The sequence below is a fragment of the Aythya fuligula genome, chromosome 1 (genome assembly GCF_009819795.1).
Source record: "Aythya fuligula isolate bAytFul2 chromosome 1, bAytFul2.pri, whole genome shotgun sequence".
Taxonomy (NCBI): domain Eukaryota; kingdom Metazoa; phylum Chordata; class Aves; order Anseriformes; family Anatidae; genus Aythya; species Aythya fuligula.
In genome coordinates this window covers 206351550-206365778 of record NC_045559.1, presented here as the reverse complement: position 1 = coordinate 206365778, position 14229 = coordinate 206351550, and the positions used below count along the sequence as shown (strand labels likewise).

General features: G+C 64.4%; 1 protein-coding gene across 4 annotated transcripts; it reads right to left on the bottom strand.

Annotated features, from left to right (window-relative positions):
• Nucleotides 1-1589: 1589 nt before the first annotated feature.
• On the bottom strand, nucleotides 1590-13444 carry PGAP2 (post-GPI attachment to proteins 2). Of its 4 annotated transcripts, none has more exons than XM_032197933.1 (6): nucleotides 13274-13444; nucleotides 11422-11674; nucleotides 9637-9743; nucleotides 2869-2977; nucleotides 2473-2570; nucleotides 1590-1999 (listed from the first exon to the last, which is right to left on the bottom strand). In XM_032197933.1, the coding sequence occupies exons 1-6, from the start codon at nucleotides 13436-13438 to the stop codon at nucleotides 1730-1732; spliced, it is 1002 nt and encodes a 333-aa protein (XP_032053824.1). In that variant the 5' UTR covers nucleotides 13439-13444; the 3' UTR covers nucleotides 1590-1729. The 4 variants fall into 4 exon arrangements, with proteins under 4 accessions (XP_032053824.1, XP_032053833.1, XP_032053842.1 ...); XM_032197942.1 differs by having other exon boundaries at nucleotides 9649-9743; XM_032197951.1 differs by having other exon boundaries at nucleotides 1939-2570.
• Nucleotides 13445-14229: the final 785 nt, after the last annotated feature.

Here is a 14229-nt window from a genome sequence, read left to right as displayed (position 1 = left end):
GGGGACGGGGGCACTGCAGATGATGGGTGAGGGGACACCGCACAGAACCACAGACTGCTTTGGGTCAGAAGGGACCTCAAAGCCCCCCCAATCCCACCCCCACTGCCCTGGTCAGGGCCTCCAGCCCCCAGCCCCAGCTGCCCAAAGCCCCATTCACCCCCTCCAAGCTCAGCACCGGAGCCCCCCACACCCTGGGGGTGCTGAGGAGGGGGCTCAGGGCGCTGCCGGTGGCCGGATCCGTCCCCGGCAGGGCCCCGGCACACACGGTCCCTTGTCTGGCCCCGGGGCCGCAGCCAGGCCCCGCTGCAGGAAGGGCAGAGACCCGGCGGCCCCGCACAAGCCGCCTTTGTTCCCCGCCAGCTTCCTCGGCAGATCTGGGGGGGCCCCGGGGGCTTGGCGTGGGCGACGGTGCCCACAAGGCTGGGGGGGTGCCCACGTCCCCATCCTGTGCCGGGGGCACGTGCCGGCCGCCAGCCTCGCCGCAGCCCCTTGGGGATGGTGCAAAGCCCCCCCCAACCTCACAGACCCCACAGAGCCCCCCGGGAGCCCCACACACCCCATCCCCGTGTCCCCAGGGTGCTGCCCCCATGGGGACCCCAGGGCCGCAGCGGGGGGCTCCGTGCGCCTGGAGCTGCTGGGGCAGGGTCTGGCCATGGGGACCCCCGGAGGGGTCAGGGGGAGCGGGGCTGGGACGAGGCAGGGACTCAGGGACCCGGGGCAGGACGCGGAGCTGCAGCAGGACGCGGCCCTGCCCTGGCCCCGGGGCGCAGCGTGGGGATGAGCTCACGGGTTTGGGTTTTCCCCTCCTCGTCCCTGCTGCTGCATGAGGTCAGGGCCGTGCCGAGGCGTGGGCAGCCCCGGGGGAGCCCCAGGGCGGCGCAGAGGGGAGCCGAGGGCTGGCGGCTGAGCTGCACCCCGGCCCCGCTGCCTGCACCCTGCCCCGAGCTGGATCAGCCCCACGTGGCTGTCCCACATCCCCTGCCCCATATCCCACGTCCCATGCCCCATATCTCACCTCCTGTGTCCCATATCCCACCTCCCGTGCCCCATATCCCACCTCCCGTGCCCCATATCTCACCTCCCGTGCCCCATAACCCACGTCCAGTGCCCCATATCCCACCTCCCATGCCCCATAACCCACGTCCAGTGCCCCATATCCCACCTCCCCTGCCCCATATCCCACGTCCCCCACCCCGTGACCGCCCAGCCCAGCCCTGCAGCATCTGCAGCCGCATCAGGTCCCCAGGGCTGGGCGGGGAGCGGAGCCTCCAGCTGCAGGAGGTCCCTGCCAGCAGCTCCCCCCGACCCCACGCCCCACCAGGGCTGCCCAGAGCATCCATCCTGCACCCAGCCCCGGCCACACATCGCCTTGGGGTCCTGGGGGTGGTGGGGTGCCAGGGCCGTGCCAAGGCTGTGCCGGGGGCTTGGGCACTTCCCTGTCCCCAAACAGCCGTGCCAACATCCACGCGGGCACCGGAGCAGCTCCCGGCACAGCTGCAGGGAGCCGAGCCCCCAGCCCGCCCCGGATGCAGGCGATGGATCTGGAGGTGAGGAGGAGGAGGAGGGAGGGCAGTGAGGAGGCAGAGAGCTCACAAAAATATTCAGTGCTTTATTTCATCCTCCAAACCGAGAGAACACGCTGCTGGGAGGCGCCACGCCGCGCGCATGCAGGCGGAGGGATGGGTGGAACCCGGTGCAGGGCACGCACGGGTGGAGATGTTTAAGGGGTTTAAGGGGCTGCCCAGCCCCACTGGGACCCCAACTGGGGCCCCTCCAGCTCAGCCCGGGGCAGCTTTGCCCCACAGCAGCACCGAGGGGCCTGGATCAGCCCCAGCCTCTGCAGCCTGTGCCCAGCTCTGCCCCGTTCACTCCGCTCAGTTCTGGGGGTGCGACCGGAGAGACGCGGGGTGGGGGCTCCCCTAAGCTTCGCAGCCCCCTCTGGGCCATGAGCCCTTGTTGGAGACGTTGGCCAAGGGTCCCCTGACAAAGTTCCCCCAGCCTGGAGGAAAAACCGTGAGGCCACCCAGCTGCAGTGGGGGCAGGAAAGGACCCCCCAAAGAACCAGGCAGCAGCCGCCCGACCCCTCGCCCGCCCTCCCCTGGGTCCCAAAACCAGCAGGGAGCTGGGGCAGGGAGCCTTGGCCACGCGGGTCCCCACACCCCCTGCATCTGAGAGCTCTGGCCACGGGCAGGGACCACGCACAGCACCAAGGCTGGAGCCCAGGACACGGAGACGTCTCCAGCAGCAGGGCACCGAGCACCACAGAGGGCAGGGGCTCGGCTTCATGTCCCTGCCACGGGGCCAGCACCTCTGCAGGACAGCCCCGGCTACCAGCAGGCACAAACCTCTTGCCCAGAGCCCCGCCGGGCAGGGGCTGCTCACTGCACCCAGGGCACGGCTCAGCACCGCTGCGGGGAGCCCGCGGCGTGCGGGGCCCGGCTAGAAGTGCTTGTCTTCCAGCATGGAGCTCACCACCAGCTCCTTGTTGCTGAAGTCCCAGAAGGCAGTCATGTGGAAGGCCATGTTGGAGAGGACAACCAGGTACTCCAGGAAAGCGAAGATGGTGTAAACTGGCAGGGGAAACACAGCGGGTTAGTGGGATGCCTCACGTGCCGCCCGGCAGCCGGATTTGCCCCCAATTTGCCCCCAAGAGCAGGGAGCTCTGGGGACAGCTCCCAGGGCTGCAAGGACACGGGGCAGGGGTCGGTGCCGGGCTTCTGCCAAGCACAGGGCAGAGGAGGGGAGGAGCAGGGTGGCTGGGCACCGTCCCGTGTGGGGGCTCTGCTGCTCCAAGCCAGGGTGACCCCAGCCCCTTCCCAAAACCCTGGCACAGCCGAGTGGCACAGAGCGCGGCCGGCACGTCCGTACCTCCGGGCCCGCAGTACCAGTTGTGGTGGAAGTAGACACACACGGCAAACGCGAAGGTGATGAAGGTGAAGAAGAAGAGCAGCTGCTTCCACTTGTACGACTTGCGCTCCTGGAAGAGACCGAGGGCACCTGCTCACAGCCTGGCCGCCCGCACGGCCCCGGTGCTGGATCCGGCCCCGTCACGGCGCACGCGGCACCGCGGGGACATGGGACATGGACAGCCCCCCGCACCACACCGTGCCCTGGCACTGCCAGCGATTTGGGAATGGTTCCCACAGCACAGCTCACGCTGGCACACAGGGAAGGGGCAACGGCACAACCAGACTTGGATCCTCCAGCCCCGGCAGTGGGGAATTCACCAGCGTGGGCAGCCGGTGCCGCGTGGGAGGCACCACACGAGCCGCAGCAGGGCTCGGGCACGCGTCCCTGGTGAGCACCAGCATCGGGGTGGGACCCAGGCGGAGGACACGGGGATGCCACCCACGGCCCCCCGGGCCGCCCTGGTTGTTATTCCTGCTGCTGAGTGGGAGGGGAATTTTCCTCTCGCCTGATGTTTCACGTGAGGCAAAAACTCCATTTTCAGGGACTGCTGAGAGTAAGGAAAATTTAAATTGCCCCATCACACTTTCCATTACCCCACCGAAAGCGCGCCTGCAGGCTCAGCCCCGCCGCCCCGAGCACAAACAGGTTGCGGCGAGGAGGAAAACCCAGAGAGGAAGGGCGGCCTCGCGGTTACGTTTGCCATCTGGGGGCTCGGGGAGCTCAGCCCGGAGCTCCCCAATTCACCACGGCCGCTCTCCTTGTGCCGACCCGCAAGGGCGAGGGGCTGGGGGAGCACTGGGGGCGCGCGGCGGTGCCAGCTGGTGGCAGGGCAGCAGGCAGCACGCGGGGCTGTGGCCGCGTTATGCAAAGTTTCACACCGGAAAAGCGGGTCACGGCACAGCCTTGTTTTCATCCAGGTCCCACGGCAGCGGAAACAGTCGCACGCCGCAGGCAGCGGTGGAGCCCCGCTCGTCTCAGCAAGGTGAGCGGCAGCGCCCCGCTCCTGGCTCCTGCGCTCTGCACCGCGCCCCGCGGCACCACAGCGCGCCGAGCTGCACCACAGCATGCCGAGCTGCGCCCCGCGGCGCTGCATCAAGCTGTATGGCACGCCGGGATGCTCCGCAGTGTGCTGCGCCTCGTGGCACCGTGCTGCACTGCATGGCAGCACGTGGCATTGCACTGCGCCTCGTGGCACCACACCGCACCTCGTGGCACCATGCTGCGCTGCATGGCAGCACGTGGCACCACAACACACCTCGTGGCACTGTGCTGCACCTCGTGACACCGTGGTGAACTGCTCCGTGCCACACCTCATGGCACCATGCTGCACTGCAAGGCAGCACATGGCACTGCACTGCACCTCGTGGCACCATGCTGTGTTGTACCTTGCTATGCCTCGTGGCACCGTGCTGTGCTGCATGGCAGCACGTGGCACTGCAACACACCTCGTGGCACCGTGCTGCACTGCACTGCACCTCATGGCATCATGCTGTGCTGCATGGCAGCATATGGCACTGCAACACACCTCATGGCACTGTGCTGCTCCTCGTGACACCGTGGTGCTCTGCTCCGTGCCATATCTCACGGCACCATGCTTCACTGCATGGCAGCAAATGGCACCACACTGCACCTCGTGGCACCACACCGAACCTCGTGGCACCGTGCTGTGCTGCACCTTGTTGCACCCTGTGGCACCGTGCTGCACTGCATGGCAGCACGTGGCATTGCACCACACCTCGTGGCACCACAACACACTCGTGGCACTGTGCTGCTCCTCGTGGCACTGTGTTGCGCTGCATGGCAGCACAGGGCACTGCACCACACCTTGTGGCACTGCACCACGCTGCACCTCGTGGCACTGCACCGCACCTCATGGCACTGTCCTGCGCTGCACTACACTGCACCCTGTGGCACCGTGCTGCACTGCATGGCAGCACGTGGCATTGCACCACACCTCGTGGCACCACACTGCACCTCGTGACATCACACTGCACTACACCGTGCTGCACTGCACCACATCCAGTGCACTGCCCTGCAGCTGGTGGTGCCGCGCTGCACCCCGTGGCACCACGCAGCTCTGAGCTCCTCCACCTTCGTGCACCGCGTCACGCAGCACCTCCCCCAGCCCCTGACAGCTCCATGCCCCCAGCCCCAGACAAGCCCTGCAGGAGGCCGCTGCGTGCAGCAGGATCACGGCGCTGCCAGGTTCCTTCAAGTGCCCCCAGGACTTGGTGGCCAAGAGCTGGGATGGGAACGGTGCTGCAGGCGCAGAGCTGTGGGGTACGGGGCTGAGCTGCGCGTGCCCTGGCACCGAGGATTAATTCTGCCCCGGGCAGCACCTAATTAGCTGTTTTCCTCTATAATCCTTCCTCGGGATGGGCTCAGCCCAGAGTCTCACCCCCCTGCTGCTGGGAAAAGCCGAGCTAAGCCGCAGGGCAGACGGCTGTGCAGGGTGGGGGGGGCCCAGGCAGTGCCGGGGGTGGTGCAGGGGCTCCAAGCAGGAGCCTGAGGCAGCCCCCAGGGCTGCAGGTGGGTGACAAGAGGGACAAGGCAGTCCCAGGGACGTGGGATGAGCTCGGGATATGTGCTGGCCATGGAGACCACTGTCCCTGTCCCGGCACGGTGCGGAGCATCGATGGAAACTGGGAGTTTGTGCTTCCTGGTGGACCCGGCCCCCGACCCCTGCTCCTCATGCACACAGCCCCCCGAGGCAGCCCCGCTGCACTGGGACACGCGTCTGGCCCAGCAAACCACAGGCACGTTATATTTAGAGCCGCCGCTTGCAGGCTCTGTGCTGCAGCACGCTGCCCCGTGCACGCGAAGGTGAGTCAGGAGCAGGAGGCAGAGGGAGGGGGACAGGAGGACAAAACGCCACCGGCTGCAGCCACCAGCACGGAGGGGCCTGGCCCCGTGCCCTGCGCCCCGTGCGGAGCCCACAGACAGCCCCCAGGCGCCCCTTCCCCTGGGGAGAGCCCCGCACCACGAGCCCTGGCTACGGGGCTGCGGGACGGGCAGCAGGAGGCACGGAGCCTGCCTGCTCCTCCACCACCTCCAGGGAGCATCCCCGCGGGGTTTAGGCCTCAGTGCCCCAAGGGACGTGCCACAGGAGGGCACAGGTGGCTGGGTTCAGAGCACCCCACGCGCAGACCAGGTGCCAGACCCAGCCGCATCCCACGCAGGGGGCTCGGGCTTTCCAGAGACCCCCTGTGCGCTGGGAGCCCTTCCCGGGGGCTACGTGCTGCACCCCAGCCCCGCTGGCCCCCAGAGCACTTCTGGCTTCCCTGCGGTGACCGCGGAGCCGAGCGGCTCCAGCGGGGCGAGCTGAGCACCGGGATATTTATAGCGGCCTCGTGCGAGCCACCGCCGCGGGGCTGCTGGCGAGGAGCTGGGCTGAAACCACGCGTGCTCACGGGCCCTGCTCACAGCTCAGCTCCTGAGGGGCTGGCAGCTCGGCACGGCTCGGCACGGCTCGGCACGGCTTGGCACAGCTTGGCACAGAGGCATGGCACGGAGGGACAGCGCGGCACAGCCCCAGCGCCCGGCCACCGCGCGCGTGCATGCGTGTCTCCGGGCCGGGACGCAGACGAGGGTGACGCCAGCTGCCGGGGAAGAGGAGAAATGTGTTTGCAAACAAGAAGTGAAACCCGGCTGCCTGGCTGCGCTGCTCCCCGTGGCACGGGGCTGCGGGGGCCTGCAGCTGGCCCGGAGCTGGGGCTGAGCTGGGGAGCACCAGCAGCGATGTGCGCAGCGCTCAGCGCCGTGCTCTGTGCGCCCAGCCCCGTGCTGGGGGCTCTCTGTGTTCCTCCCCCCCCAAGCTCCCATCTGTTGCCCCTTCCCCTCCTCCTCCCTGCCCGATTTCCTTTCCCCCCCCCTCCCGCAGAGCTTTATTTTCCTTTCTCTCGCTCTTTGCAGCTGGAAGCCGTGAGCACTTCCCCATTAGCAGCAAGTTCCCCAGCACCTTCCTGCCCTTGCAGTTGCAACACGAGCCCTGGGGAGCGCGAGGCTTTTGCAACCCCGGTTCCTGTCACACACGTGCTCACGCTGAAACCCCAGCGCAGCCCAGCAGCTTCGGGGCCTCCAAAGGGCCCCGGTGACTCCGTGCTGTGGCTCTGCGCCCTCCTGCGGGATGGGATGGGTTGGGAACCCAGCCCAAAACGGCCCCAAATGCAGCCCTGGCAAACCCAAGCTGGGTCGGGGAGCTCTGGTGGCCATGGCACAGGGCAGCCGTGCAGAACTGCCCCAAATTCTCCCATTCCTGGGGGCTGTTGGAAGTTCCCCCAAGGACCCCACGACTTCGGGGTGCAGGATCTGCTCCTGCTGCAGGGCTGGGGGATGGCAGAGGTGACCAAATCACCCCACAACCCACGTGAAACAAGCCAGAGCCTGGCTCCGAGGCAGCACCAGGGCCGTTCCCAGACAGCCCTGGCTTCCCCTGCGAGCAGACACAGCCCGTGCTCTCCCCTAAAATAACCCCACAAGGTTCCCAGCTCAGCAATCTGCCCAGGTCAGCAGCTGCCACACTTCTCCCTGCTGGGCCGGGCAGTTCCCACTGGCACTGGCGAGGAGGATGTGGCACCGCAGCGGTCCCTGGCACGGCCCCGTGCCCCCCTTGTGGCCCCAAGCACAGCCCCCAGACCCACAATGGGGCCACGGGACGAGCCCAGGGGACTCGAGCAGCAGGACAAACCCCATTTTTGCCTGGCCCAGAGATGCGGGAGGACACAGGAGCACGGCTCACAGCAGCACCTCCAGCCTGGCTGCGTTTTGGGGGTGCTGACAGGGCACCGGAGCCGCCCTGCAGAGGGGCAGCTCCCTGGGGAGGCCTCCCCCAGCCACGGGCTCCGTCCTGGTCCCGCTGCTTCCAGAAGGGTTTATTTAATGTGGGAGCTTTTCCGTCGCACACGCACTTTCTTTTTCAGAGGACCTCGCTCCCCGGGCGACAGCACCATCTGCTGACAGGCGGCCCCATCAAAACCAGCCCGGGCTCGGGGCCAGGTTTCCTGGGGTCCTGGGCTGTGCTGCCCCTGCACCCACAGCTCTGGGGCAGGTTGGGCACCTTGTGACAAGCTCCAAGTCCTATCCTGCCCAGCCTGAGAGCGTGGGGCCTCTCACAACCAAAACAGAGCCGCTGGGTGCTGTCCCCACGCCACTCGGGCAGCTCCTCTCCATCCCAGTGCAGCCGATGCTGGGGCACCTCCAGGTCCCCCTGCTTCAAGCCCTGCTCCAGGGGGGCCACCCGGGGCTGCTCACACATGTCCCTGGTGCTGTACTGGGTGCTCACACCAAGCCCCGACCCCGTGTGCTGAGCCCTGCAGCACCGGGGAGGGGGCGAGCAGCCGCCTCACCCCCCGAGGCGCACAGAGCCTGCGGGTGCAGGGTGCTCCCCACAGCTCCCAGCCCCTTCAGATGCAGGGAACAGGGGGTGCAGCCGTGTGGGGAGGGCTCTGGGCAGAAAGGAGACCCCGTGCTCGCTGTGCCAGCCTCCTGGTAAGGAGAGGAATGGCCCCGGGGTGACACAGCCGGGGGACAACCTGCAGGCAGCAGTGCTGCCAGACGGCAGCGGGGCACCTCGGGCTGCCGCCAGGACTTTGGTCCCCACGTTTCCCAGCACAAAGTGCAGAGACACCCCAGGGATCAGCAGAACAAGCCGGCTGCCTGCTGGCAGGTCGCTCGCCCTCACCCTCCTGCAGCAGCACGGCCGTGTGTGGCAGGGACAGGAGGGACAGCAGCGCCCTGCCCGCTGCGGCACGGCCAGCTGTGCCAAAAGGCAGCGAGTGCGAGCTCCAGCGTGGCACGGGAACGGCCACCGGGCTCACAGCACGCACCCAAACTGGTGTTCCTGCAAGCCAACAGCAGGATGAGCACTGCTGCTGGTGCACCATGAGCTGGGCTTGGTGCTATGGAGCTGTAATGCCCATGGGCACACGCACCCCGTCGGCACGTGCTGCTCGGGGAGCCCTCATCTGAGCTGCAGGACTGCGAGGGAGAGGCGCAGGGGGTGCAAAAAGAGGGAAAGCAAAAAAAAAAAAAAAGATGAAATAGAGGAAGCTACTGGGAAGCCACCCCCTGTCCCACCCCCAGGCCACGAGCACGGTGAAGCCACCGGGCTTGGCAAACCACCGCCGTGCCCGCAGAGCTACAGCTGCAGCCTCCTGCCTGTTCCCAGCCCGGGCAGCAGCAGCGTGTGGCCCCCCGGCCCCGTGGCATGGACAGGGCACCACATAGAGCCACGAGCCGGGCTCTCTGCCTGGCCAGCAGGACCCCAACCCCTCAAACAAGACCCAGGGCCACCCTGCTCAGCAGGACAGACAGACAGGAGCGCTCGGGGCAGCTCCTCCCTGGAGCAGGAGGTTTGCACGGTGCCTGCGTCCTGCTGCCGCAGCCGCCCCCGTTTGCAGGGGCACCGCACCCCACAGGGCCCCAAATGGGCACCCGGGGGACAGGGCAGACCCCAGGGACACGGGGACAGGGGCTGGGATTCCAGGTGTCAGCTCCAGGTGGAAACGAGAGAGCAGGAATTAAGGACATTCCTCTGTGCTTTGTTTGGGTAAATTGGACCAAATTGCGGATTTTGGTGACCGCCTGTCCTCCAGCCCCTCTCGCTCCAACATTGTGGGTTTTCCCACCCCGTTGGGGTTATTTCAAAGCGAGGTAGAGGTTGAAGCCCTGCCACCGCCAGCCGAGAGCCCCGGCCCCGAGCAGAGAAGAAAGGAAAAGTGTCTGTACCTCGGGACTTACTGTGTGTTTCTTAGTCATCCTCCAGAGGATGCACGTCAGGAGCATGTGGCCCAGGGCCGACGTGATGAAGACGATGAAGGCATTTTCGTGGATTGCTGAATCAACGAGACAACAGGGTTCCTGTTACAGCCGGGCAGGGAAGAGAGCTGGGAGCACAGGGGGAAGGGACAGGCTTTGGGACCAGCCCCGGGGATGCTGCGCCAGGGCACGGAGCCTTCACGGCTCCACGCCAGCCGTGCAGAGAAGGGGGAGGGAGAGCCCAGCTACCCCAGGTGACTTTTTAAAGAAGTGTTTCTATTAAAAAAAAAAATAATAAAAAGTTTCCCAGCCTTTTCTCCAGGAACCGAGCCCACCGGCTGAGCTCACAGCCGAGACCCCCAGCCATAAAGCAGGTCCCCCCCCCCCCTTCCCTCTCACCCCAGGGGACGGGGAGCAGCGTGGGGAAGGAGCCCTTGGAGGTGGCCAAGCCCCTGCCCTCCTCCTCCAGCTCCGAAGCTCTCCCTACAGACCTGAGGAGCTGCCACGAGGAGCTGCGAGGCTGGGCTGGCCTCAGCTTTCAGCGCAGCTTCTGCCCTTCCTCCTCCTCCTCCTCCTCCTCCCCCCAGGGCCACACACCCCAACCCACCAGGTTTCCATCCAGCTGCCCCGGAGCTGTTGGTGAGCTCACCCCCAGCCCCGTGCTGAGCCCCTCAGGAGCAGCAAACACCCAGAAACAGGACTGGAGGATGGGGCTGCTCGAACCCTGCTGCAGCGGGGGGCATCCTGGAGCACCCAGGGGACATCCCCGGGCTCCTTCCTCGGCCCTGAGCCCACAGGTTTCCTGCTGAAGGCGCAGGTTAAGCCTACGAGTGCCTGGCTGCTGGGAAATTTATGGGGCTGACATCCAGCAGGCAAGAGAGGGCCCCAGGATGGGCTGCCCCGGGCACAGCTCCTGCATGAGGAGCAGAGAAATCAACCTCTGGGCTGCAAAACACAGGGCAGCGAGCAGGGAAATGGGCTCACACCGAGCTGCCTGCTGTCCCTGCAGCCCCAAGCGCTGCGGTTGCTGCACTGGCTGCCGGGCTTTGCACCACAGCCGGGTGGGCAACGGCTCCAAAGAGCCACCCGGTGAGGAACCAGAACCCGCAGGGCTCCGTCCTGTGCCCTGGCACAGCAGCAGGCACAGCGAGCCCCAGCCGTGCTGTTTTTTCCTCTACAACAGCTCCACCTCGCTGACCCACCACGAGCCCTCATGCATCCAGCAGCTGCTGGTGCCGCCGGCTTTCAGATTCGTTTCTGATCAGACCGTGTGGGGAAAAAAAGAGTTTTCCTTTCCCTTCCCTTCCTGAGCGGCGTTTCCTAGCCTCGCACGGTCCCATTTTGTGCTGATTCAACCCGAAAGGTTCTGGCTTTGCCCTGAGGCTGACTCAGGGAGTTTCGCCCAGGCATTTTTGGTGGGAGGGTGCTGGAAGTGCTGCTACAAGAAACTCAGGCTGGAGGCCGGCTCGGAGCCAAAGCTCAGGCGTGGAGGCAGCGCTGGGAGCAGCAGCAGGCGTTGGCCTCTCTCTGCCCAGCCGTGACGAGAAGCGGCCAGCAGCGACAAAAACCCAGCCTGAAAACTCATCAGCCCCAAGAATTTCAGGAAGAACAGGGCTCTCTGCACACTGGGGGTAACCTCCACGTCCCAACCCCGACGTTTAGGGATCCTCCTCCTTCTCCCACCTCCGTTTCTCCAAGATACAGACCCTGGAAGCGCCCTCGGGACGCAGGGCCCGGGAGGGAGGAGGCACCCACCGTAGTTCTCGGAGGAGGACACGTAGGTGAGCACGAGCAGGGCGAAGTTCTCCAGCAGGTTGAGCAGCAGGTTGAAGTGGCAGAGGCGCGGGTAGCGGGGGTGGGAGCAGTGGCAGCTCTGGTAGTGGTTCCAGTAGGCCACGGCCACCAGGAAGCGGGGCGCCGAGTGCAGCCCGATGCAGAGGCGCCAGACGTAGCGCTGCGGGGTCTCGCCCCCGATGGCCGCGCTGATGGAGGGCAGGTAGTTGGGGACCTGGAGGGGGACACGGCGGCTCAGGGAGGCGTGGGGAGCCGGGGGGGGAGCAGCACCCAGCCCCGGGACCCCCTCGGGAGGGAATTGCTTCATCCTGTCCTCCAGGTGCTCTCCTGCTGCCCTCTGATCCTGTTCCTGGCTATCTCAGGAGGTTTCTTGGGGTCCCAGGGTGTAACAGGCCAGCCCCTGGCTCTGACACCTGCCCCCCCACCACACACCAGTCTGCTGGACTTACTGGTCCTCTCAATGCCTCTTCCTTGGACACCAGCATTGGAGAGAAGCCTGCCCATGGCTCCAGAGCCCCCCACGGGGCCCCCACGTAGCCCCCTCTACACCTAAACGTCTTTTAGAGACCTCCAGGGATGGGGACTGAACCCTGAGAAGCCCATCCCAATGCCTCACAACCCTTTTAGTAAAGAAGTTCTTCCTAACATCCAACCCAAACCTCACCTTGTGCAACTTCAGCCCATTCCCCCTCGTCCTGTCACCAGGCACGTGGGAGAACAGACCAACCCCCACCTCACTACAGCCTCCTGTAAGGTACCTATAAGGTACCTTATGGACCTACAGGGTACCTGTAAGGTATCTATAAGGCACCTTAAAGACCCACAGGGTATGTATAAGGTACCTTAAGGACTGCTAGGGTACCTATACGGTACGTATAAGATATCTTAAGGACCTATAGGATACCTATAAGGTACCTGTAAGGTACCTTAAGGACTTATACAGTACCTATAAGGTACCTTAAGGACTTATACAGTACCTATAAGGTACCTTTAGGACCTATGGTGTACCTATATGGTACCTATAAGGTATCTTAAGGACCTATACGGTACCTGTGAGGTACCTTAAGGACCTACAGGATACCTATATGGTACTTATAAGGTACCTTAAGGACTTATAGAATACCTATAAGGTACCTTTAGGACCTATAGGGTACCTATAGGGTACCTGTGAGGTACCTTAAGGACCTATAGGGTACTTATAAGGTACCTTAAGGATCTATAGGGTACCTATAAGGTACCTTAAGGACTTAAAGGGTACATATAAGGTACCTTAAAGGCCTACAAAGTACGTGTAGGGTACCTATAAATACCTACACTTTACCTACATTATACCTACACTTTATGGGTACCTATAGGGTACCCATAAAGTACCTTAAGGATTTACAGGGTACCTATGAGGTACCTTAGGGACCTATAGGGTACCTATGAGGTACCTTAAGGATCTATAGGGTACCTGTATGGTTCTTATAAGGTACCTTAAGGACTTATAGGGTACCTATAAGGTACCTTAAGGACCTATGGTGTACCTATAAGGTACTTTAGGGACTTATAGGGTACCTATGAGGTACCTTATGGACCTATAGGGTGCCTGTGAGGTACCTTAGGAATCTATAGGGTACCTATAGGGTACCTATATGGTCCTTGTAAGGTACCTTAAGGACCTATGGTGTACCTATAAGGTACCTTAGGGACCTATAGGGTACCTATGAGGTACCTTATGGACCTATAGGGTGCCTGTGAGGTACCTTAGGGTACACCTAAGGTCCTGGCACCCCAGGGCCATGCAGCCCCCCCGTGGATCGGCGGCGCTCACCCCGCAGTGCGTGGCCGTGGTCTCCTGGAAGTGGAAGAGCAGGGACCAGGTGACGCAGAAGAGGAAGCCGAAGAGGGGGCAGCACACGGTGCCCACGGCCAGCCTGGTGAAGGGCAGCCGCAGCAGGATCCCGTCCCGGTCCAGGGGCAGCGGAACCTGCAGCATGCTGCCGGGCCTGCAGCACCGGCACCAGACCCCATTACTGCACCCCCATCACCAGACCCCATTACCGGTTCCCCACTACCAGCCCCCCATTCCTGCCCCCCCTGGTTCCCGCACCCCTGTTACTGGCCCCCCATTACCACACCCCCATTACCAGCCCCCCATTACCACACCCCCCCGTTACCATAACCCCATTCCCGCACCCCCATCACCAGACCCCATTACCAGCCCCCCGTTACCGCACCCCCTGGTTCCCGCACTCCTGTTACCAGCTCTCCATTATTGACCCCCCATTACCACACCCCCATTACCAGACCCCCATTACTGGTCCCCCATTATTGACCCCCCATTACTGCACCCCCCCGTTACCGTAACCCTATTCCCACACCCCCATCACCAGTTCCCCATTCCCAGCCCCCCATTCCTACACCCCCGTTAGCGGCCCCCCGTTACCATTTACCCCTGTTCCCAGTCCCCCATTCCCAGCTCCCTGCCACTGCACCCCTGTTACCAGTCCCCCATTCCCACACCCCCCGTTCCCGCACCCCCCTGTTCCTGGCGTCCCGTTCCTGCACCCCCCAGTTCCCGCACCCCAGTCACCAGCTCCCCATTACCAGACCCCCGTTATTGACCCCCCCTTACCACACCCCCCGCTACCATAACCCCGTTCCTGCACTCCCATCACCAGACCCCCATTACCAGCCCCCCGTTCCTGCACCCCCCGGTTCCCGCACCCCCATTACTGGCCCCCCATTACCATCCCCCTGTTCCTGGCTCCCCATCACTGGCCCCTT

Excerpts from the sequence above, each read along its gene's own strand:
- PGAP2 (XM_032197933.1), bottom strand. The coding sequence starts at position 13,438 with ATGCTGCAGGTTCCGCTGCCCCTGGACCGGGACGGGATCCTGCTGCGG. Across the intron at positions 9,744-11,421 it reads GTCCTCCTCCGAGAACTACG|CAATCCACGAAAATGCCTTC; the intron begins GTGGGTGCCTCC and ends TCGTTGATTCAG. Across the intron at positions 2,000-2,472 it reads TCAGCAACAAGGAGCTGGTG|GCTGGGGGAACTTTGTCAGG; the intron begins GTGAGCTCCATG and ends TTTTTCCTCCAG.